We start from the raw sequence: 20,089 nt of genomic DNA, 5'->3' as shown, positions 1-20,089 counted from the left end.
GTTCGAGCCACAGAAAAGCTCAGAGGGACGAAACCCTCTAAAATCTACATAAAGACTGATAACGAAAAAAAAAAGAAAACCCTTACCTGGAGAACGTGAGAGGAGAAGCCATATTTTTGAAGCAGAGTACGCCACAGAGCAACTGAAGAGAGGAGGAACAATTTGGGGTTAGACCCAGAACGAGGAGCAAGTAAAAATTGAAGCATGGAGAAACATTTTACCTGTATCAAAAACTGAAGTCGCTTGCCGGATATTCCTGTGCTTGCAGCCACAGACAAGGCAGCGTTACCAAAAGGTGAAGGAACCCAGAAAACATTACCAACAACCAGAACCAGCTCAAACACCGTAAACTGCCCTAAAATTGCATTACAAAGCCGAAGGAACCATAGCACAACGCACCCATCATTTTTCCATACACAGAGCTCGCAAACCCTCGGAGCCAACATAACGATAAACAGAGAAGAGTCGAGAAGGTGCATGAAGATTAGGGTTGTATAGTTTACCAAGGCAGGGTACTGTCACATTTACATTTGCATTCAACGCACAGCTACCACAACTACAGAGCCGCGGGAAAGACAACAGTTCACCGCCACGTCAACAAACCAAATATCATATAAAGCGCAAAAGCTACGCCAAGTGGGCTGGGTCCCATCAGAGTGGTATCAGAGCAGTTTGAGTTGAAGAGATTTGGGGGAAATGGATATAGGTAGACGAGGACGAGGCAAAGGTGCCCGTAGAATGGCAGATGAGGCGTTAAGAGAAGAACTCAGAGTTCTTACTGCCCGATTGGAAGCAGTAGAGGCAGGCAGGAGAGATCCAGAGTTAGGTGATGTGAGTGAAGAAGAAGTGGAAGTAGCGGCAGATGGGGCTGAAGGTGATTCACCAGAAGTGAAGTTATTGAAGTCTGTATTATTGTCAAATAGCAAACCAAAACCAGAATTACCAACCTACGATGGTAGTTTATCGATTGATGTTGTATTAGATTGGATTAGCGAGATGGACAAGTACTTTGAATGCGAGGAAATTAGTGAAGACCGTAGGGTCAAATTTGCAGCAACAAAGTTGAAAGGACACGCAACCCTGTGGTGGGACAGTGTCCAGAATGAGAGGAAGAGATTGAACAAACCTCCGATAAAGACTTGGATGAGGATGGTAGCTAAATTGAAGGGCAGATTTCTGCCAAGAGATTACCAAATTGCGTTACATAGGCAGGTTCAGAATTTGAGACAGAGGGGTCTGACGGTGAAAGAGTATACGGAGGAATTTTATCGAGTAAATTTGCGAGCAGGATACACAGAGGATACAGTAGAAAGGACAGCTAGATATGTAAATGGGCTGAGGATGGAGATTTTGGATGAAATAAGCATTTTGTCTCCCAACAATATGGAGGAGGCATACCAGAGCGCGGTCAAAGCAGAGGAAAAACTTAACCAAAGACAAAATGCCCAGAGAGGACGAGGGTCTAACAAAGGAAGAGGCCAGTCCTATGGCAGGGGCCGAACTGCCAGCAACAGTGAGGAAGCCAGCAGTTCGAGAACTTTGGGAACAACAGAAAAAGGAGATGGAACGAGAGGTGGCAGATCGTTTCAGCGCGGCAGAGGAAATGGCCGTGGAAGGGGAGCTGGTTACCAGTGCTACAGATGCCACAAGTGGGGGCACCGCTCTTTTGAGTGCCCAGAAACAGATTCAACTGGACAGCGAGGCGCATATGTGGTGCAACCGGAGGAAGTAGCAGCACCTCCTCAAGAGGCAGAAAATGCCCCAGAAACAGGAGAAGCTTTAGTGCTGCATAAGGTGTTGTTGAAGCCAGTTGATGAGAGTATTGAGCAGACGCAACGGAAAGCTCTGTTCAGGACAGTTTGTAAATCGCAAGGTAAGTGCTGTAAAATGATAATTGACAGCGGAAGTACTGACAATTTGGTGTCAGTCGAGATGGTGGAGAAGTTAGGACTGAAGCGTCTGAAACACCCCAGTCCATATCGAGTTTCATGGCTACAGAAGGGACACCAGTTGCTGGTGGATGAGCAGAGTGAAGTGGAATTTCAGATAGGACGTTATAAAGACAAAATAATTTGCGACATTATGCCAATGGACGTATGCCACATCTTGTTGGGCAGACCTTGGCAATATGATAGAAAAGTGACACATGATGGGGTGTTGAACTGTTATAAGTTCGAAAAAGATGGGGTTAGGCATACCCTTGTGCCTATCAGGGAAGAGAAAGAGGCAGCTGAAGTAAATGAACCTAAGGCGTTGCTTATGAGCGGAAAACAATTTTTAAAGCAGGTTGAAAACAACGAGATGAATTATGCTGTAGTCAGAAAGACAAGGACAGTTTTGTTGCACACAGAAATCACAGATTTGCCTATAGAAATACAGCAGATGTTGGAAGAGTTTACAGATATAGTAGTGGATGACTTGCCGGATAAGTTACCTCCCAAGCGGAGCATTAGTCACCATATTGATTTCATATCAGGAGCCAGCTTACCAAATAAGGCAGCTTATCGAATGAGCCCCAAGGATAATGAAGAAATCAGAAAACAGGTGCAGGAGCTATTGGACAAAGGATTGATTAGGGGGAGTTTGAGCCCATGTGTTGTACCAACAGTTCTCGCCCCCAAAAAGGGAGGAGAATGGCAGATGTGCACTGATTCCAGGGCCATCAATAAAATCACCATATGATACAAGTTTCCGTTACCGCGTATGGATGATATGATGGACTGTCTGAGTGGGGCAGCTTACTTTTCTAAGATAGATTTAAAGAGCGGATATCACCAGATTCGGATACGTGAGGGAGACGAGTGGAAGACAGCTTTTAAAACCAATGAGGGCTTATATGAATGGCTGGTCATGTCGTTCGGGTTGAGCAATGCGCCCAGCACCTTCATGAGACTCATGAATGAGATGCTAAAGGAATATATTGGGAAGTTTGTAATTGTTTATTTGGACGACATACTTATTTTTAGTAAGACACGAGAAGAACACTTCCGGCATGTGCGTAAAGTGTTGGAGAAGCTACAACAGAACAAGTTATTGATCAATTTGAAGAAATGCATGTTTTTGCAGAAAGAGTTAACTTATCTGGGATTTGTGATAGCGGAGAATGAATTAAAGATGGATCCGGAGAAAGTGACAGCAATCATAAATTGGCCGTCACCGAAGAATTTGTTTGAGGTACATAGTTTCCACGGATTAGCGAGTTTTTATAGGAAGTTTATTAAAAATTTCAGCGGAATTTGTGCTCCTATGTTGGAGACCATCAAAAAGGCCAGCCAACCTTTTCGATGGACAGAAGAAGCAGAAAAGAGCTTTCAGCTATTGAAAAAGAAAATAACAGAAAGACCGATTCTCAGGCTACCAGATTTTCAAAAATTATTTCAGGTACGTTGTGATGCTAGTGGAACGGCAATCGGGGCTGTACTCAGTCAGGAAGACAAACCGGTGGCATTTTTTAGTGAAAAACTAAATGAGAGTAGGCAGAAGTACTCCTCGTATGACAAGGAATTCTACGTAGTGGTACAGGCGCTAAGGCATTGGAGGCATTATTTTTTGGGGAACGAGTTTGTGTTGTTTTCAGATAATTCTGCATTACAATATGTAATGCAGCAACACAAACTTAATCATAAACATGCCAAATGGGTGGAGTACTTACAGATTTTTAATTTTGTGCTGAAGCATATCAGCAGGCAAGCGAATAAGGTAGCCGACGCATTGAGCAGAAAAGCTTTACTATTGCAGGAAAGCACTGTGCAGGTTTTGGGCTTTGAATATTTACGGGATCTTTATAAGACAGACACAGATTTCAGAGAAGCCTATGAGGCGTGCCAAAATCCTTTGATAAGAGGGAATAGTCCTTGGTTGGACTATAACATACAGGAGAAATTGCTTTTTAAGGGAGGACAACTGTGTATCCCCAGCTGTTCTATGAGGGAGAACATCATTCGTGAAAAACACAGTGGGGGTTTGGTTGGACACTTTGGTATTGACAAGACTTTGGAGCAACTTAGTCATTTCTATTTTTGGCCAAGAATGCGACGGGACGTACAACATTTTGTGGCTAAGTGTAAGGTGTGTCAACTGGCGAAGGGGCATAGCCAGAACACAGGATTGTATACGCCATTGCCTATTCCAGGCAGACCTTGGGATTCAGTGAGTTTAGATTTCGTGTTGGGACTGCCAAAAACACAGAAAGGATATGATTCGGTAATGGTAGTGGTAGATCGTTTCTCGAAAATGGCACATTTTGTACCTTGTCGGAAAACTAGTGATGCCACTTACGTGTCCCACTTGTTTTTTAATGAGATTGTCAGATTACACGGGTTACCAACAACCATCCTATCAGACAGAGACGTGAAGTTCACGGGACATTTTTGGCGTACCTTGTGGAAAAAGATGAACACCCAATTAAGCTACAGTTCTGCTTACCACCCGCAGACTGACGGGCAAACAGAAGTTGTGAACAGAAGTCTAGGAAATCTGTTACGCAGCTTAGTCGGAGAAAATTCTAGAATGTGGGACCGAGTGCTAGCGCAAGCAGAGTTTGCTTACAACGATTCGCCGAATCGTAGCACGGGTCTCAGTCCCTTCCAGATTCTTTATGGCATGCACCCTCGTGGAGTGCATGAGCTTCAGGATCTTGGTTTACAGGAACGACGGAGTGCGGATGGAGAAGATTTTGCAGATGCAATGAGGGATTTACGCGAACAGGTGAAGGCAAAATTACAGGACAGTAGCTCGAAGTATAAGGGACATGCAGATTTGAGGAGAAGAGAAGTTCATTTTGAGGTAGGGGATGAAGTTCTGGTACACTTACGTAAGGAGCGGTTCCCTAAAGGTACGTACAATAAACTGAAATACAAGAAGATAGGGCCTTGTAAGATCTTGCGGAAGTTTTCAGTGAATGCCTACGAAATACAACTACCACCTGGAGTAGGCATATCACCTATCTTCAATGTGGCAGATTTGTTTCCGTATACAGGCGATCTGTTGGAAGAGAAGAAGGATGAACCCGAACAATCCACGCGGAACACCCAAGAAGACGGAGAAAGTTGGAAGAAACAAATGCCTTATGTCCAACCTCCTGAGATCGAAAGCATCCTCGAAACTCAGGTAGTTAGGCGTACTCGGCGGAAAAATTATTTTCAGTACCTGGTCAAGTGGAAGAACCATCCGATTGAGGACAACTCATGGCTTGACGCCAGGCAGATTGAACGAACAGGGACATCAGTGGAGGAGCTCATGAACCGGAGTCATGATCTTTTCTCACCCCGGGAGCCTGATGCAGGAGCATCCAGCTCACAGTGACGAGGCAGAAAGGACTCCAACCAGGTTCACAAGCGAGGAACTGAACTGTTAAAATTCTATTGGGAATAGTTTTTCTTTTACTTTATTTTACAAGTCAGCAACAGTTAGATGTCTTTACTTTTCCAGTTTAGGATTACTGTAGTTTCATTGTTGATTAAAAGGTAGTTTATGTAATTAGGAGAAATAACTCTTAACTGTCCTACAAGTCTTGTAATGTCAAAATGATTATAGTTACGGATAGAAATAGAAGTTATGTAACTGTCTTTGTAACAGAAAAAGACAAACTGTAAGCCTTAACTGAAGACAGAGGCTATAAAGCCAAAAATACATGTACTGGAAAAGGTTCAGTTCAGAAGAGAATAAGTTGAGTAAATTTACTAATAGAATTGTCAAGCATTCAAAACCAGAAAAGTACTGTCCATCAAAATTACTTTCTAAATTATTTGTTGATCTCTCATTCCTATGTTTTTCATCATTTAACAGACCTTTGTATTATTATAAACTAAGCACACTGTCATGGCTATTGTACAAGTACGAGTTACAGTTAAATTGTAGACAAGCAGAGAGAATCTTAAATAAATTCCAGGCCACAAGACAAGCAGTCACGCTTACATACAAGCGCACAGCAATACAATTACGGATGAGCGAATACGTTCAACGCACAGCCACTAAATGAAAGACAAGCAAACAAATTGAATGCCCAACAACGTAACCGAAAGACAAGCGAAGACATCACAGGTATCAATCACCATAACTTTCTTTCATTAAAAACGAATTTCATTTACATTGTCCAGAATAGCAATTCATAGCTAGAATCGATAGGGTCGAGTTCCCTCACATATACAGAGACCAACATAGCCACGGCGAGTGAAAATTCAACCAGAAATTGCAATTATACAGGTCAAGCATAAAACCCTAGGTTAGGGTTTGAAATAGATTTGTAACAGGGTTACGTTGAAGCCACATTTCCACACATAAGACTCAACTCAGAACGACAACGGAAAACAGAGGACGACACAGTGATCGGACAACCAACTATTGGACGGGCCGTCCGTCGAACAGTGATCCATATTCAACAGAACAGAACAAGTTGCAGGCCTACCAAAAGATACGCAACCAAATGTCGTTGAACACAGGGGCTTGCGCCATCCAGGTCGCCTGAGAGGACCTGCAAGAACCAGGCATGAATGAGTTCGAGCCACAGAAAAGCTCAGAGGGACGAAACCCTCTAAAATCTACATAAAGACTGATAACGAAAAAAAAAAGAAAACCCTTACCTGGAGAACGCGAGAGGAGAAGCCATATTTTTGAAGCAGAGTACGCCACAGAGCAACTGAAGAGAGGACGAACAATTTGGGGTTAGACCCAGAACGAGGAGCAAGTAAAAATTGAAGCATGGAGAAACATTTTACCTGTATCAAAAAATGAAGTCGCTTCCCGGATATTCCTGTGCTTGCAGCCACAGACAAGGCAGCGTTACCAGAAGGCAAAGGAACCCAGAAAACATTACCAACAACCAGAACCAGCTCAAACACCGTAAACTACCCTAAAATTGCATTACAAAGTCGAAGGAACCATAGCACAGCGCACCCATCATTTTTCCATACGCAGAGCTCGCAAACCCTCGGAGCCAACAGAACGATAAACAGAGAAGAGTCGAGAAGGCGTGTGAAGATTAGGGTTGTATAGTTTACCAAGGCAGGGTACTGTCACATTTACGTTTGCATTCAACGCACAGCTACCACAACTACAGAGCCGCGGGAAAGACAACAGTTCACCGCCACATCAACAAACCAAATATCATATAAAGCGCAAAAGCTACGCCAAGTGGGCTGGGTCCCATCAGTAATTAAACATTAGTAAAAGACTATCAAATCGAAGATTCTTCTATTTTTAATATTTTCGATATATGAGTTTTACCTAAACTTCTTTTATTTTAGATTTTCTATTAACCAATCCTCTATGTTTTTATATTATAGAAATTTTACATTTTCTCATTATTTTTTATATAAAAAGAAAAGTGTAAAATTAAAAATAGCTACTATTTTTTAATGCATCTAAAAAAACTATTTCATAAAAATGATCAGATATATGTAAATTAAAATTAAAAGTGAATATCAATATACATTTAAATTACAAGGTAATTGAACATTGGTAAAATACTATCAAATCTATATTTTCCTTTTAACTTCAAAAGAGGTTTTGATTTACAACCATCTTGGGAAAAATCTATTATTTATATCTTTTTCTCTATCTTCTTAAAAAAATATTTAATTTCCATCCCTCACATCTAAATGAGATTTATCTTTATTTATTATTCATTAATTTTATTTTATAACATTTAATTTTCAACCATCGTATCTAAATTCTATTATTTATATATTTTTCTCTATCCTCTACGGAAATATTTAATTTCCATACCTCATATCTAAATCAACATTAAGATGGACTTATATTTTCAATTATTCATTAATTTATTTAATAAAATTTAGTTTCCAACCATCATATCTAAATAAACATTAAAATGGACTTATTTTTATTTATTATTCGTTGATTTTATTGATTTTATACCTATAATAAGATTCATTAACCAATAATGTTTTCTCATATGGTTACCATATGTTTGGGTTGAACATGTGGCCTTCTTCTGTGATGGTTGAAGCCAAGGTTGGGATGGAAATATTCAATCTATCATGTTATTTCAGAAATTCAATGATGATAAGTTGTATTCTCATTCTTCAAAACATATGTCTATTTAGAATTTCACTTTGTAGATCAACTTAGCCATTAGATCTTCATTGGTTTTTTTTTACAATTATGGGAAGACTCAATTTAACTCATCCAATTTTCCTTTCAAAGTATTTTTCTAATGTATTATTTTTAATTTTTCTAAAAAGGGTTTGAAAGTATTTTTCTAATGTATTATTTTTAATTTTTCTGATGTATTATTTTTATTGTTTTTAAAAAGGGTGAATACCAAAAGTGGGTAAACATATTTCAAAGGATTACTTAAACTAATAATTATGTGAGAAACATATGGAAAGGGATTATAATCCATGGAAAATGGATTAATAAAAAAAAAAAAACCATTTTCTAAATAAAAAAAATGATCAAAAACATTTTGATAATGGAATAGATTTGAAAATAGAATGATAAAGAATATATATATTTTTTAATCTTATAATAGATGAATTGGCGATTAGGCAAGGCTTATACTCACATAGCACATGGTAGATTTTGGCCACTACCACTACATCTTTGGGCCCTACAACAATCCTCCTCTCCATAAACTGAGTTACTTTAGGGATTTGAACCTTCAATCTCTCAGTTTACACAATACTTCATATAACAACGATCACCAATTGAATTTCCTTTGTAGACCAGAATTATAAATAAATCTTAAAATCATAGATATATTTCACTTTTCTTTGTCTTAGAAAAAATATAATGTAGAAAGAAATATTGAATAAACAAGTTATTGTAAAAGATATCTAAAAATAAGAGTATAATTATGATCTATATTATGAAGACATGCGTAATGGTCTCGTCTTTAAACTTAACCACTATATACAAAGTAAGCATATTTTAACTTAGAGTGGCCAAAATGGAATGTTTTTTTCTTATTAATCCTTTAAGAACACGAACTGTTTAGATGTAGGTACTCTAATACACATCACTGCTCTAATCAATAAAAAAACCAAAATACTCATCTATAATATCCCCCACGTGAGCTCTAATTTGTGCTTCCTATAGACCATATAATTGACAAATTTCATCGACAACATTAAATCTTTTATTATAAATTTAAAAAATTATTTTAAGATACAAAACTTCTTCAATTAAAAGTCATAGTATGCCTTTTTTTTCCAAGCATTTTATAATAACTGGAGTTCATCAAACACTTATATGCAACTTTTACTATTATATAACATTTTTAATTACCAATTAAAAGTAATTAAAAATCTCACACCACTTTCATAATATATGGTTTGAGTATTAACTCCCCCCCACCTCCTTTTTTCATCAAACACTTATATGCATCATTTATCATCATATAGCATTTTTAATTACAAGCTAAAAGTAATTCAAAATCCCTCACCACCCTCATAATATATGGTTTGCCTATTAACTCCCCCCAACACCTTTCTACAAGCATTGTATAACAATTTAAGCTAAAATATTTCATCAAATACTTATATGAAACCTTTACCATGATATAGCATTTTTAATTACAAGTTAAAAGTACTTAAAAATATCACACCACCCTCATTATATATGGTTTTCATATCAATTCCCCCCACCTTTGCGAGGTGGGGGGAGCTAATACGCAAACCATATCCATATACTATATATGGTTTGTATATTAATTCGCCACTCCCACACCCTCATAATATATGGTTTTTCATATTAACTACCCCCACCCGTAGAGGTGGGGGGAGCTAATACTCAAACCATATCCATATACTATATATGGTTTGTCTATTAATTCCCCACTCCCCAACCCTCATAATATATGTTTTTCCATATTAACTACCCCCACCCCCACCCTCACTTGATTGGGTGAGCTAATGCACAAACCATATATTATGAAGATTGGGTGTGGGGAGTTAATACAAAAACCATGTATTAGGTATTTTTTGTGTATTAACTCCACCTACTGCCACCCTCATGAGGGTGGGGGTCTGGGCCGTCAATTCACAAACCATATATAAGATCTGGTTTGGGTATTAACTCCCCTTATCCTGACCCCATGAGGGTGGGGGAGGTTAATACGCAAACCATACATTATGTATGGTTTGCGTATTAACTCCCTCCACCCACACCCTCATGCACATGAGGGTGGAGGTGGGAGAAGTTAATATGCAGACTATATATAATATATGGTTTCCATATTAACTCCAATCACTCCCACCCTCATGACAAAGGGGATAGGGGAAGAGGGTGGGGTTGTGGGGAGTTAATACACAAACCATATATAATTATATGGTTTTTGTATTAACTCCCCACAACCCCACAATCATAATATTTGGTTTGAGTACATGAGGGTAGGCATGGTAGTAGTTAATAATGGTTTGCATATTAAGTCTCCCCACCCCCACCCCCACCCCCATGAGGGTGGGGGGTGGAGTGAGTTAGTATGTAAACCATATCACGAGGGTGGGGGTGAGGGTAGTTAATAAGGAAACCATATATATGGTTTGCATATTAACTCTTTCCACTCCCACCCTCATGGGGGTAGGGGGAGTTAATACAAAGTTTTATGGGTGAAATTTACACCTATTTAGATTACGCTATTAATAATGATAGAATCTAAACACTTTAAAATGTTGGTTTGGACACTGCCTTGGAACTAATTATTTCTTGAGAAGTTTATAATTGAGTAATTTATTTCTGTTGAACGTTTTGACTTATGTATCTTCATGGAAATAAATTACTCCATTACAAACTTCTCAGGAAATAATCCATTCGAGTGTAATTTCCATACCAACATTTTAAGTTGTTTAAAACTGGTCATTATTAATAGCGTAGTATAATCAAGCCTAAATTTCACCTACAAAATTGCGTATTAACTCGCCCAACCACGCCCCTCATGAGGGTGGGGGTGCGGGAGTTAATATGCCAACCATATATATGGTTTTATTATTAACTTGCCCAGCCCCGACCCTCATGAGGGTGGGGGTGCAGGGAGTTACTATGCCAACCATATATATGGTTTTCTTATTAACTCCCCTCACCACTACCCTCTTTCCCACTCTTGTGAGCGTGGAGGTGAAACCATATATTATATATGGTTTGTGTATTAACTCCCCCACCTCCATGCATACGAGGCTAGACATAAAGATGGTGATGGGGAGTTAATACAAAAACCATATATATGGTGTACATATTAACTCTTCGTACCCCTACTCTCATGGAAATGAAGGTGGGGGATTTAAGACACACTTTCCCAACTCATTAATAATCATAGATTATAAACACCTTAAAAGGTTGGTATGTACATTACATTAATAATAATAAGTTGTAAACACCTTAAAATGTTGGTATGGACATTACACTCAATTGAATTATTTCTGAGAAGTTTTTAATGGAGTAATTAATTTCCATGAAAATACTTAAGTCAAAAATTTGTCGACGAATGAGGTTAGAGCATAAACATCAATTGACTAATTGGCAGATGAAGGGGCATCCACAAATTTCTGAACTTAATAGATCTCGGCTGGTGGCAGATCATTTTCCATGTAACAAATACTTATCTATGATCGGCTAATCGACTGCTTCTTTAATTGTTTTATTATGATTTTTTGGCTAATTGGTAAATGAGGCATCATCAAAGATTCACAAGCTTAGAATATCTCATATGGTGGCAAATCATTTTACAAATAACAAATTATTCTCTATGGCCGGCTCATCAATGCCTGCTTTCTATGGTTTATCATTATATGTTGACTAATTGGTAGATGAAGCAACAATAGAGATTCATGAGCACATGTGGTAGATCATTTTCTACATAGCAAATGTTTCATCTTTGATAGGCTCATCTACTACTTATTTCATAGTTTTAATACTATATGTTTGTTAACTTTGGAAAAATTCAAACAATCAGTCATCTAGTGTTTCCTAAATTAGGCGGACCAAGAAGACTCCAATGGATGGTATTTAATGTTTTGCTTTATGTATTGGTATTTAAAGGTATTTTCAATCAACTTCAACATGTAGAATGTAAATACATAGAAAACATAAAATAGCTATATGCTTTCGGCTAGCCTATAAACCACGACAATCATTTTTAAGAAAATAATATGACATTAATGAAAGCAGGTCAACATTCAATTAGATGTTATTACTTAACCATCGAATTCATGAGCTTCGAACCCATAGGTACCCAAGAATGAAATGAAAATGAGATTCCATTCAAATCTCCTTATGGAGGGTAAATTCCAGTTAGCTTTGACTTTTGAAAAGGGAGCCATGTAGATTATTCCATCACTGGAAGACTATAAGAACACTTAAGACAGGTAGGAGTTATCTGCCCCAACACTTCCCCTTAACAGCTAGTCTTAATCTCAATCAACTTAGGTCTTTTACAAATGTTTTCAAAATGTTCATGTCCTTATAAAGAAACAACCATCGATTAGAATGCATTGGTAACCAACTCATGAGGGCTTCACTGTGGGAGTAATACCATACCACGTGTGTTCATATTAGGGGACATATATCGAGGAAAAAATGAGATAATATATTCAGGATATAATAGGGGGTAAAGGGCTTTTATATTGGCAGGTATAAAAAATTCAACTCAAAGTTAATCAAAAATATAAAGGGGTATAGAAAAGGTTAATGAAAAAATGGATACTTATAATATCTAGTGAAAGTAGGGGTTTTTAAAAATTGCAAAGGTGTATTGGGTTCGTATTGGTAAGGGGTTAAATAATGTGATTTTTATAGGTATTTTCCAATATGTTGTCAAAATAAGGGTATTATTTAGTATGCCACGAACTTAGGTGATATGTCATAGGTTCATTAAGTGAAGCCCCCTTGAGCCAACTACTGCAACCATTGGTCCACTAGGATGTACTTTGTGCACATGGTTCATTACAACATCATATATTTATGCATGTACATGTACCTTTAACTCCCCTATACCACCTTTATGATCATCATCATGGGTTTTCTCAGCTTACCCATGACCCTGCTTTATGTTTTTCACGCTTACCCTTGATAATGTTCCCGATTGTCTTGCATAAAACTACCAAGGAAAAATAATAATCGATAGGTAACCCTGTTCATATGTTCTCCATCTCTAAAAATGTTTCAATTCTTCATAATATCCTCATGTGGTCTTTTCTTACCAAGAAAAACTCATTAAGTGGTTCTGGATGACCACAAACCCTCACACTAGGTGGTTTCTAGCCGACCATAAACTTTCCTTTGTCATGTGTTTTCTAGCTTAGCACAAACCTACACTACAAATTGGTTTTTAGATTACCATGAACTACATGGGGGTTTGTACTTCCTCATTAAATTTAGATCATTATTGACTCAAGTACATACTATTACAAACTCCACTCATGGAGATGCTAGGTACATAAGTTCTCTAGGAACACTATATCAACTCAAACACATCACACTATAGACTTTCTTACAAACATAACATGTGACACATATTACAATATTATTGAGTTTATTTTTTGATGCTCACAAACTTTTACTTTCACTATCCAACATCATTACACTTTCATTGCTATTGTATTCATTGCTACCACAACCATCATCACAAGCACGGTCACTAGATTTTCATTCTCTTGACTTAGGACTTCCTCACTATGGGCTTCATCATTGAATTTTATTTGACTTCCTCGTTTACTTGCACACACGAACTTTCCATTTATTCTTGTAAACAATTGATCATTAATGTGGATATAAAAATAAATCCATCTACTGAGATATATGGGTACCATTTGGTGTACTCACCATCTTTTTGGGAATCTTTTTCATATACATGGTTCATTACCATATAAATATAGCTCTAACTTTGTAAAAATCCACTTCAAGCTTAGGTACAGATCCAGAAGGGTTTAAAATCCACAGAGTTTTCTTTTAAATGGACACCTACAGGGTTTGTTGTTTAATTTTGCACGAGGTGATTTCTTCCAAGAGGTTGAATACTTTAATGATCAATATCCTTTCACGAGGCCAAAATCTTGTTGTGTTAACCATTGTGGGCCAAGTTTCCACCCATATCACTTTATTGAGAGGCATAAATTGTACAAATACTATCATTCCCTTCAGGGGGACAACATCCCTATTATCTCAAGGTGCCAAGCTATCCAAATTCCTTAAATTGAAGCAATATTAAAAGGGGAATAAGAAACATCATCTTCATAATAATTTTAGCAACAATGGAGAACGAGTTGTACTATACCCATAGAATTATAAAGTGCCAAACTATTTCTTTGTTGCAATGACTCAGATGGGTTCTTGTGCCATTCAATTTTTGATCTTCTAAGCTCTTAGAAGAGGTGTATCCCCTTGGGGGGCTATAATCATCATCTAAGAATAATATGTGCATCACATCCAAGATAATCACACACACACACACACACATATATCATAACCACATCATGATGAGATGACATGTTCCAAACAAATAAAAAACATGATCAAGGGGTGATAAAATTCAAGGCAAGCACATGTGAGAAGTCCATTCCTACAAGCCTTGTCATCTAACCAGGAAAAAATTAGGCTTCCCCAACCAAAGACCTCCATAAAACTTAATCCAATGCCATGAAGAGAAAGGGATCTAAGAATATGTATCATGTCGAGTCAGTTTGGTGCTCAAAATATATCAACAACAAAATCCCACCACTTTGATTAAAATTTTGAGGTGAAATGGCATAAAGTAAGGTGTAACAAACATTAAAAAATAATTAACAAGTCCAATGCTTCACATGCATAATAAGAACACTATAATTCTTCATAATAAAGTTGCATTGCATACCAAGTAAAAGGCATAACAACTGATATTTTATAATTGTCAAATATCTTCACATGTAGTGTGCAAAATGCACCATAAGAACCTCCCAAAAAAATACTTTATTAAATAACTCTTCACAATAAATTTTATGATTTTATACCAGTAATGCTGAATATATTATGATATTTAGGATTGAGAATTACTTGGGGAGGTGAGGGGGGTTAATCAGTATTTTAAAATTCTTTGTTTTTTCTCAACTTGTTCTTCTTCTTATTGTTATTGGGAAAACTAGTGTCCATTCAGAGCTGCTAGTCCCACTAAGACGGGTAGCTATCTTAGAAACAAACAAACCAAAGTTACTTGTGTTTTCCTTTATGAGAGATAGATGAGAGAGAAGCAAAGAGTACCAAGCTCAGTCTTTCGCTAGTCTCCTTGCCTGTTTCCTCCCTCTTTTGACAAAAATTTCACCACTCTTTTCTCACTTGTCCCGCTTCAAAGAACACCTGTAGAGTCAAAGAAGCATAATACCATCAAAGCATAGAGATCTATAACCATAAACAATATAGGATCAGATCTATATTGACCATACAAATGCATACACCAATACAAGATTCAAAAATATACAAGTATATGGAGGAAAACTCAAATAGCTTTATTGATAGAAGTAGTAGAAGAGAGGATTACAACCAAGCTATCTGATCCAGTGCCATTTTCCCAACATGAAAGCCCTCTTCACCTCATGAAAAGCTAGATCACCCAACAATACAATGTTGCACAGAGAAACCAACAACACTTCCTTACAAAATACAAAATTCTAGCCTCTGCATCTCTAGGATGAGGAATCCGTATATAGATATTTGCAGTTGGGTGAGTTAGCTTCTGGGATTTTGATTAGTGTCATCTCACTGATAGTTCTTTGTTCCACTTGGAGATTTCATGATCTCTTACTCATCCCTGGGAGAATTTAGAGAGGCAAGTGTCATATGAGCAGTTTCTAGAAGATTCTTTAGGTTTCCACCTAGAAAACTGGCTCTGCCATTTGTCTTCTCTCTCTCATTGCACCCTACAGAAGGGATTTTTAGTATGCATCGCACCCTTGTGTTTAGTAGGTGAGATGAATCGCACCCTTAACACTGAGCAGTCTATACGGTCCAGTTTTGATCAGTTCTAAGTAGTTTTTCAGGGAGAACTTCTGGGAAATGATGTAATCAGCTGAACTTGTTCCTTTAGGGTATGAAACAACAATTTTAGGGGCAGAGAAGCCCTTGGTTTATGTACATATGTGATTGGGGTTGCAGTGCCCAAATATGTCTATAACAATTTCCCCCTAAAGCATGAGGTCGTTAATCTTCTGATGTCGGGTGAAATGCTTTGTCATGAAGATCTGAGGTTTTGCGAACTGGAAGGTGACTTGTAAAAAGATACAATACAATACATTATCTTCATAATATTTTCATGATCTAGCTTAGGTGGGCATTCCCATGCTCAGCTTTATAAATTCATTTACATATACATAGGACAGACAACCGTCTGTGTGGCAGACTGATGATTCTGGTAAAGCCATCATCCCTTGGCTTGGATGATTATCTGTGTAGCTGTGATGTACATTTGATGTTTTTCCTGAATATATCACAACCCATATGGATGAAACTAGATCCGGGGTCTTCAAACTTGTTCAATCTTTGCCTGAAGTACAAGTCGATCCATGTGAAAAGATGTTCTGATCTCGAACACGGAAAGACATCGCCTGATTACCAACCAATAATGTAAGATGTTAATAGGTGTTAGAGGAATCACCGATAATGATGATGACCTTCAAGGTACTGCAGTACAATTCATGTGGTGTGAATACATGAGTCGATGTCGAACACCATGCAAAATCTTTCGGTCGAAGGCCATTGATGTAAACCTATCGCTGGAAGTGAGAAACTTGCCATTGAGGCATGCAAGCTTCAAAGTACTGAAAGGGTTGTTCCTAGGTTAGCTTCTTGGATAATGAGCTGATGTCAACAAGAAGTGACCCGTCGTAGGAGGGCCTTAATGAATCCCACACCTACGACATGGAATGGAGCAAATGATTTTGTGGAGGTGAAAATGATCTGATGATACAAGGTTCATGATGGCGGTCATGAAATAATGAAGCATGAAGGTATTGCAGTGGATGAGATGTTAGCTGGGTTGGTGAGTTCTCTGAGCGACTTCTCTTAAACATATTGGCGACACTGAAATGGATTGGTAGCGTAAACCCCAAAATGGATGGTACGGAGGACCAATGGTGATATGACCGGTGAAAGGAATAACCCAACCTGACTCAATCATGGTGATGGAGTGAAAGTGTCATGTTCAAGAGCGACCTGCTACCAATGAAGTTCTTCAATTTTTCTTCCTAATCTTTTTCCCAGTCATTGCTGACCAGTACCTCTTTATTTTTTTCAAGCTTGAGGAGGATAACATATGCTTGTTCTATAATTTTCCCCTTGGGAAAACCTATCACTATGTTTTAGCAAGCCTAGCGATAGTGAAACTCGCTCTTATCTGCATGGACAAGTTTGTCGCTATTCTTTTAACGAGTTTAATGACAAAGATAACTCGGTCCTTTTCAATTTTAGAGAGTCTGAAAAGAGGTGGAAAGGAAACTACAGTAGTCATTTTTCGTAGTATAATCCCTTAAGTCCAAAAAAGTATAAAATAATATGAAAGGGATGACTTTTCCACTCACTTTAATGAGCCGAAAAAGACAGGCGCCCGATCGTTTTGTGTAATGATCCCTCATGTCCAAAAAGATTAAAATATAGAGGAGGGATGGCACTTCCAATCACTTTAACGAGCTAGAGAGGCCAATTGCTCGACAATCTTCTTATATTTTACGAGTCTAAAAAGAGCTTAAAAGAGACTCATATTTGAGGAACGAGTGATATTTTTGGGTAGCAGTTGGTTCTAGGTAAGGTTTGGAACTTTTCCATCACGACAGTGTAAAGAAGGTGGCTAACAGAATCACTCGTCGTAGCTGTTCCTCAAAAGGGTAAACAATCAAGTGGAGGCGTATGATTGGCTAAAAGGTGGAGGTGATGGTAATAACACGACTAAGGCTCAAAAACTGATAGCGATGCGATCATAAAGGTTATTTACCAAAAGGTGGGTTCATTTTTTAATAAGCTTAAACTTCTGGGGAACATATGCTCATTGCTAGGTTTATTTTTTAACGAGCTTGAACTTTACGTAAACCTGCTCTTGCCAGTCGTATAATAAGGATGTTTCTCATCAGTAGGTTCATTTTTTAGGGAACTTGCCCCATGCACAACTTTGCTCTGGAGCCTTTTCTATGCAAGCTAGGAACGACCAACCTATGAGTTTAAAGGGTTGAGAGCCTACAAACTAAGAAAATAAGCCTACAAACTAAGAAAATAAAAGGTCGATTTTCACTTGCAAGCAAAAGGTTTGCATGCCCCCAGGTATAAAGTAGAGTTTCCAGGTTACCATATGGAAGTTCTTGCATTTGCAAGATTGTTTTGTCCACATTTGCAGACAAAACACTTCCTTGGCTCTATCCATCGAAATAGACAAAGGTGAAAGGGCTGAATCCACTTCCAATCACATAACCTTTGACGAGGGAATCCTATTCCAGTCTAATCCCATTTTCCTAAACAGACGGGTGTGTCAGACTAGTCATATATCCTACATGGAAACCTACCTTATATCTGGGGTTTTCTTACTGAAGCAGACCAGGGCGCATGCCCCTTGGGTTTAGTCACATTCATCGAATCACTCGCGCTCATCAGGTGGATTGACTGGAGGTTGATGAGACATTCCTTGTGCAAAAAGACCAGTTAGGGATGGCACTTGACTAGTAGTTGTGTTTGAACCGGGGAATGAAAGCTGGTCTACGAGCTGGACCACTCTGCCTTCATGCGGGAAACACATCACTCGAAAGAGTGAGGAAACAATAGCTCCCATGCTATAAATGTAGTCACACCCAAGGAGTAGATTGTAATCTAATGGCCCTTGGACTACCATCACGTTCAGATAAACGGTTTTCCTTCTCAAAGTTATAGGAAAATTTAGAAGGATCCCAACGGTCGACTAGTTCCTTTGTTGAAGCCCGACAGATTTCGAATCTCAGGCAAAAGCGATGGCGAACCAAGCGCTTTCCAAGCAGTTGAGGAAAGGATACTCACAGAAGCCCCTTCATCTATGATAGTACCAACCATGACCATTCTATAAGCTTCTACTATGATTCAGAATGGTACATTAGATGGTAGGCGGGGTCTCCCTAGTGGATTCCAATAAAAGGAAACGACTAGATTTCTTGGAGGAGGGACCGAATAAACGGCCGGATGAATCTTTGATGAACTTCCTTCCTGCGGTAAAGGAACAAGCAGATTGCCCCTAGGTTCATCAGACTCTATGTTAACAAAGAGAATTTGAACGGTGTCATTCTCATTCTCTTTGGTGACTGTATCATCTGAAGGTGGACCTTCTGAAGACAAGACTGGGTCAACTGCCGTCTTGACCTGTTAACTTTGGTCTAGTGTGGACTCAGAGGGTTTATATTCAATGATAGGTGCTTCGACCGACAACAAAGGTGTGTTAGTCGGATTTTCAACTAGCGATGGACTCGGCAAGATTTTCTTGTATCCAGGAGGAAGTCGCTGCCGTGAAGCAGGACGGTTATCCAAGACTCTTTTAGCTTCGTCTAGGAAAGGACAATGGTGAAGGGCATGATCGCCTTCACACATTATATAAGGAAATTTAGATCTTCCTTTCTGTCCATTGACTTTGTTTTCAGTAGTTGATAGTGTACTCTCAACATGATCATCAGAGGTTGAAGACATCGGATTGTGCAAACAGGGAGACCAATCCCTTAAGATCTGCGGGATACAGGGACAATATCGATGATAGTGGTCTCCCTTGCAAATGACACATGGAGATTTAGGTTTGGACGATGCAGTGTGTGGATTTTCGCCAGATGATGCATGGTTGCCCCATTTCACTGTTGCCTTCTTCTTCTTCTTCTCCTTCCCTTTCTTCTTCTTCTCCTTCCCTTTCTTCTTCTTCTCATTTACTTGGTTTTTAGTGCTACTAGCTTCACCAAGTGAAGAGGAAGAAGGAGAGGGAGAAACAAAAAAAGTAGAAGGTGGGGGAGAAATTTCAGTATCATCTGGTTGCTGATTTGATATCTAAGGAATTACGGTGTTTTAAATGACAGAGGTGAAGAAAAGACATACTGGCAGGCCAATTGTGAGTCCTGGAAGGGACAATGTAGCCATATGTGCAACACCAACATCTCCCCAAGAAGAGAAAGGACTAGGA

General features: G+C 38.5%; 1 protein-coding gene across 1 annotated transcript; it reads left to right on the top strand.

Moving 5' to 3' along the window:
* Nucleotides 1–696: 696 nt before the first annotated feature.
* Nucleotides 697–2,682, top strand: LOC149162197 (uncharacterized). Its single transcript, XM_089435120.1, has one exon. It carries the CDS (start codon nucleotides 697–699, stop codon nucleotides 2,680–2,682), a length of 1,986 nt encoding a protein of 661 aa, XP_089291246.1.
* The last annotated feature ends 17,407 nt before the right edge of the window (nucleotides 2,683–20,089 follow it).

This window comes from Pinus tabuliformis, chromosome 5_2, assembly GCF_031772625.1.
Source record: "Pinus tabuliformis cultivar Carrire ecotype Pingquan chromosome 5_2, CPIR1, whole genome shotgun sequence".
Classification (NCBI taxonomy): Eukaryota; Viridiplantae; Streptophyta; class Pinopsida; order Pinales; family Pinaceae; genus Pinus; species Pinus tabuliformis.
The sequence above is the reverse complement of the archived record's forward strand: the minus strand, read 5'-3'. Positions and strand labels throughout refer to the sequence as shown.

Excerpts from the sequence above, each read along its gene's own strand:
- LOC149162197 (XM_089435120.1), top strand. The coding sequence starts at position 697 with ATGGATATAGGTAGACGAGGACGAGGCAAAGGTGCCCGTAGAATGGCA.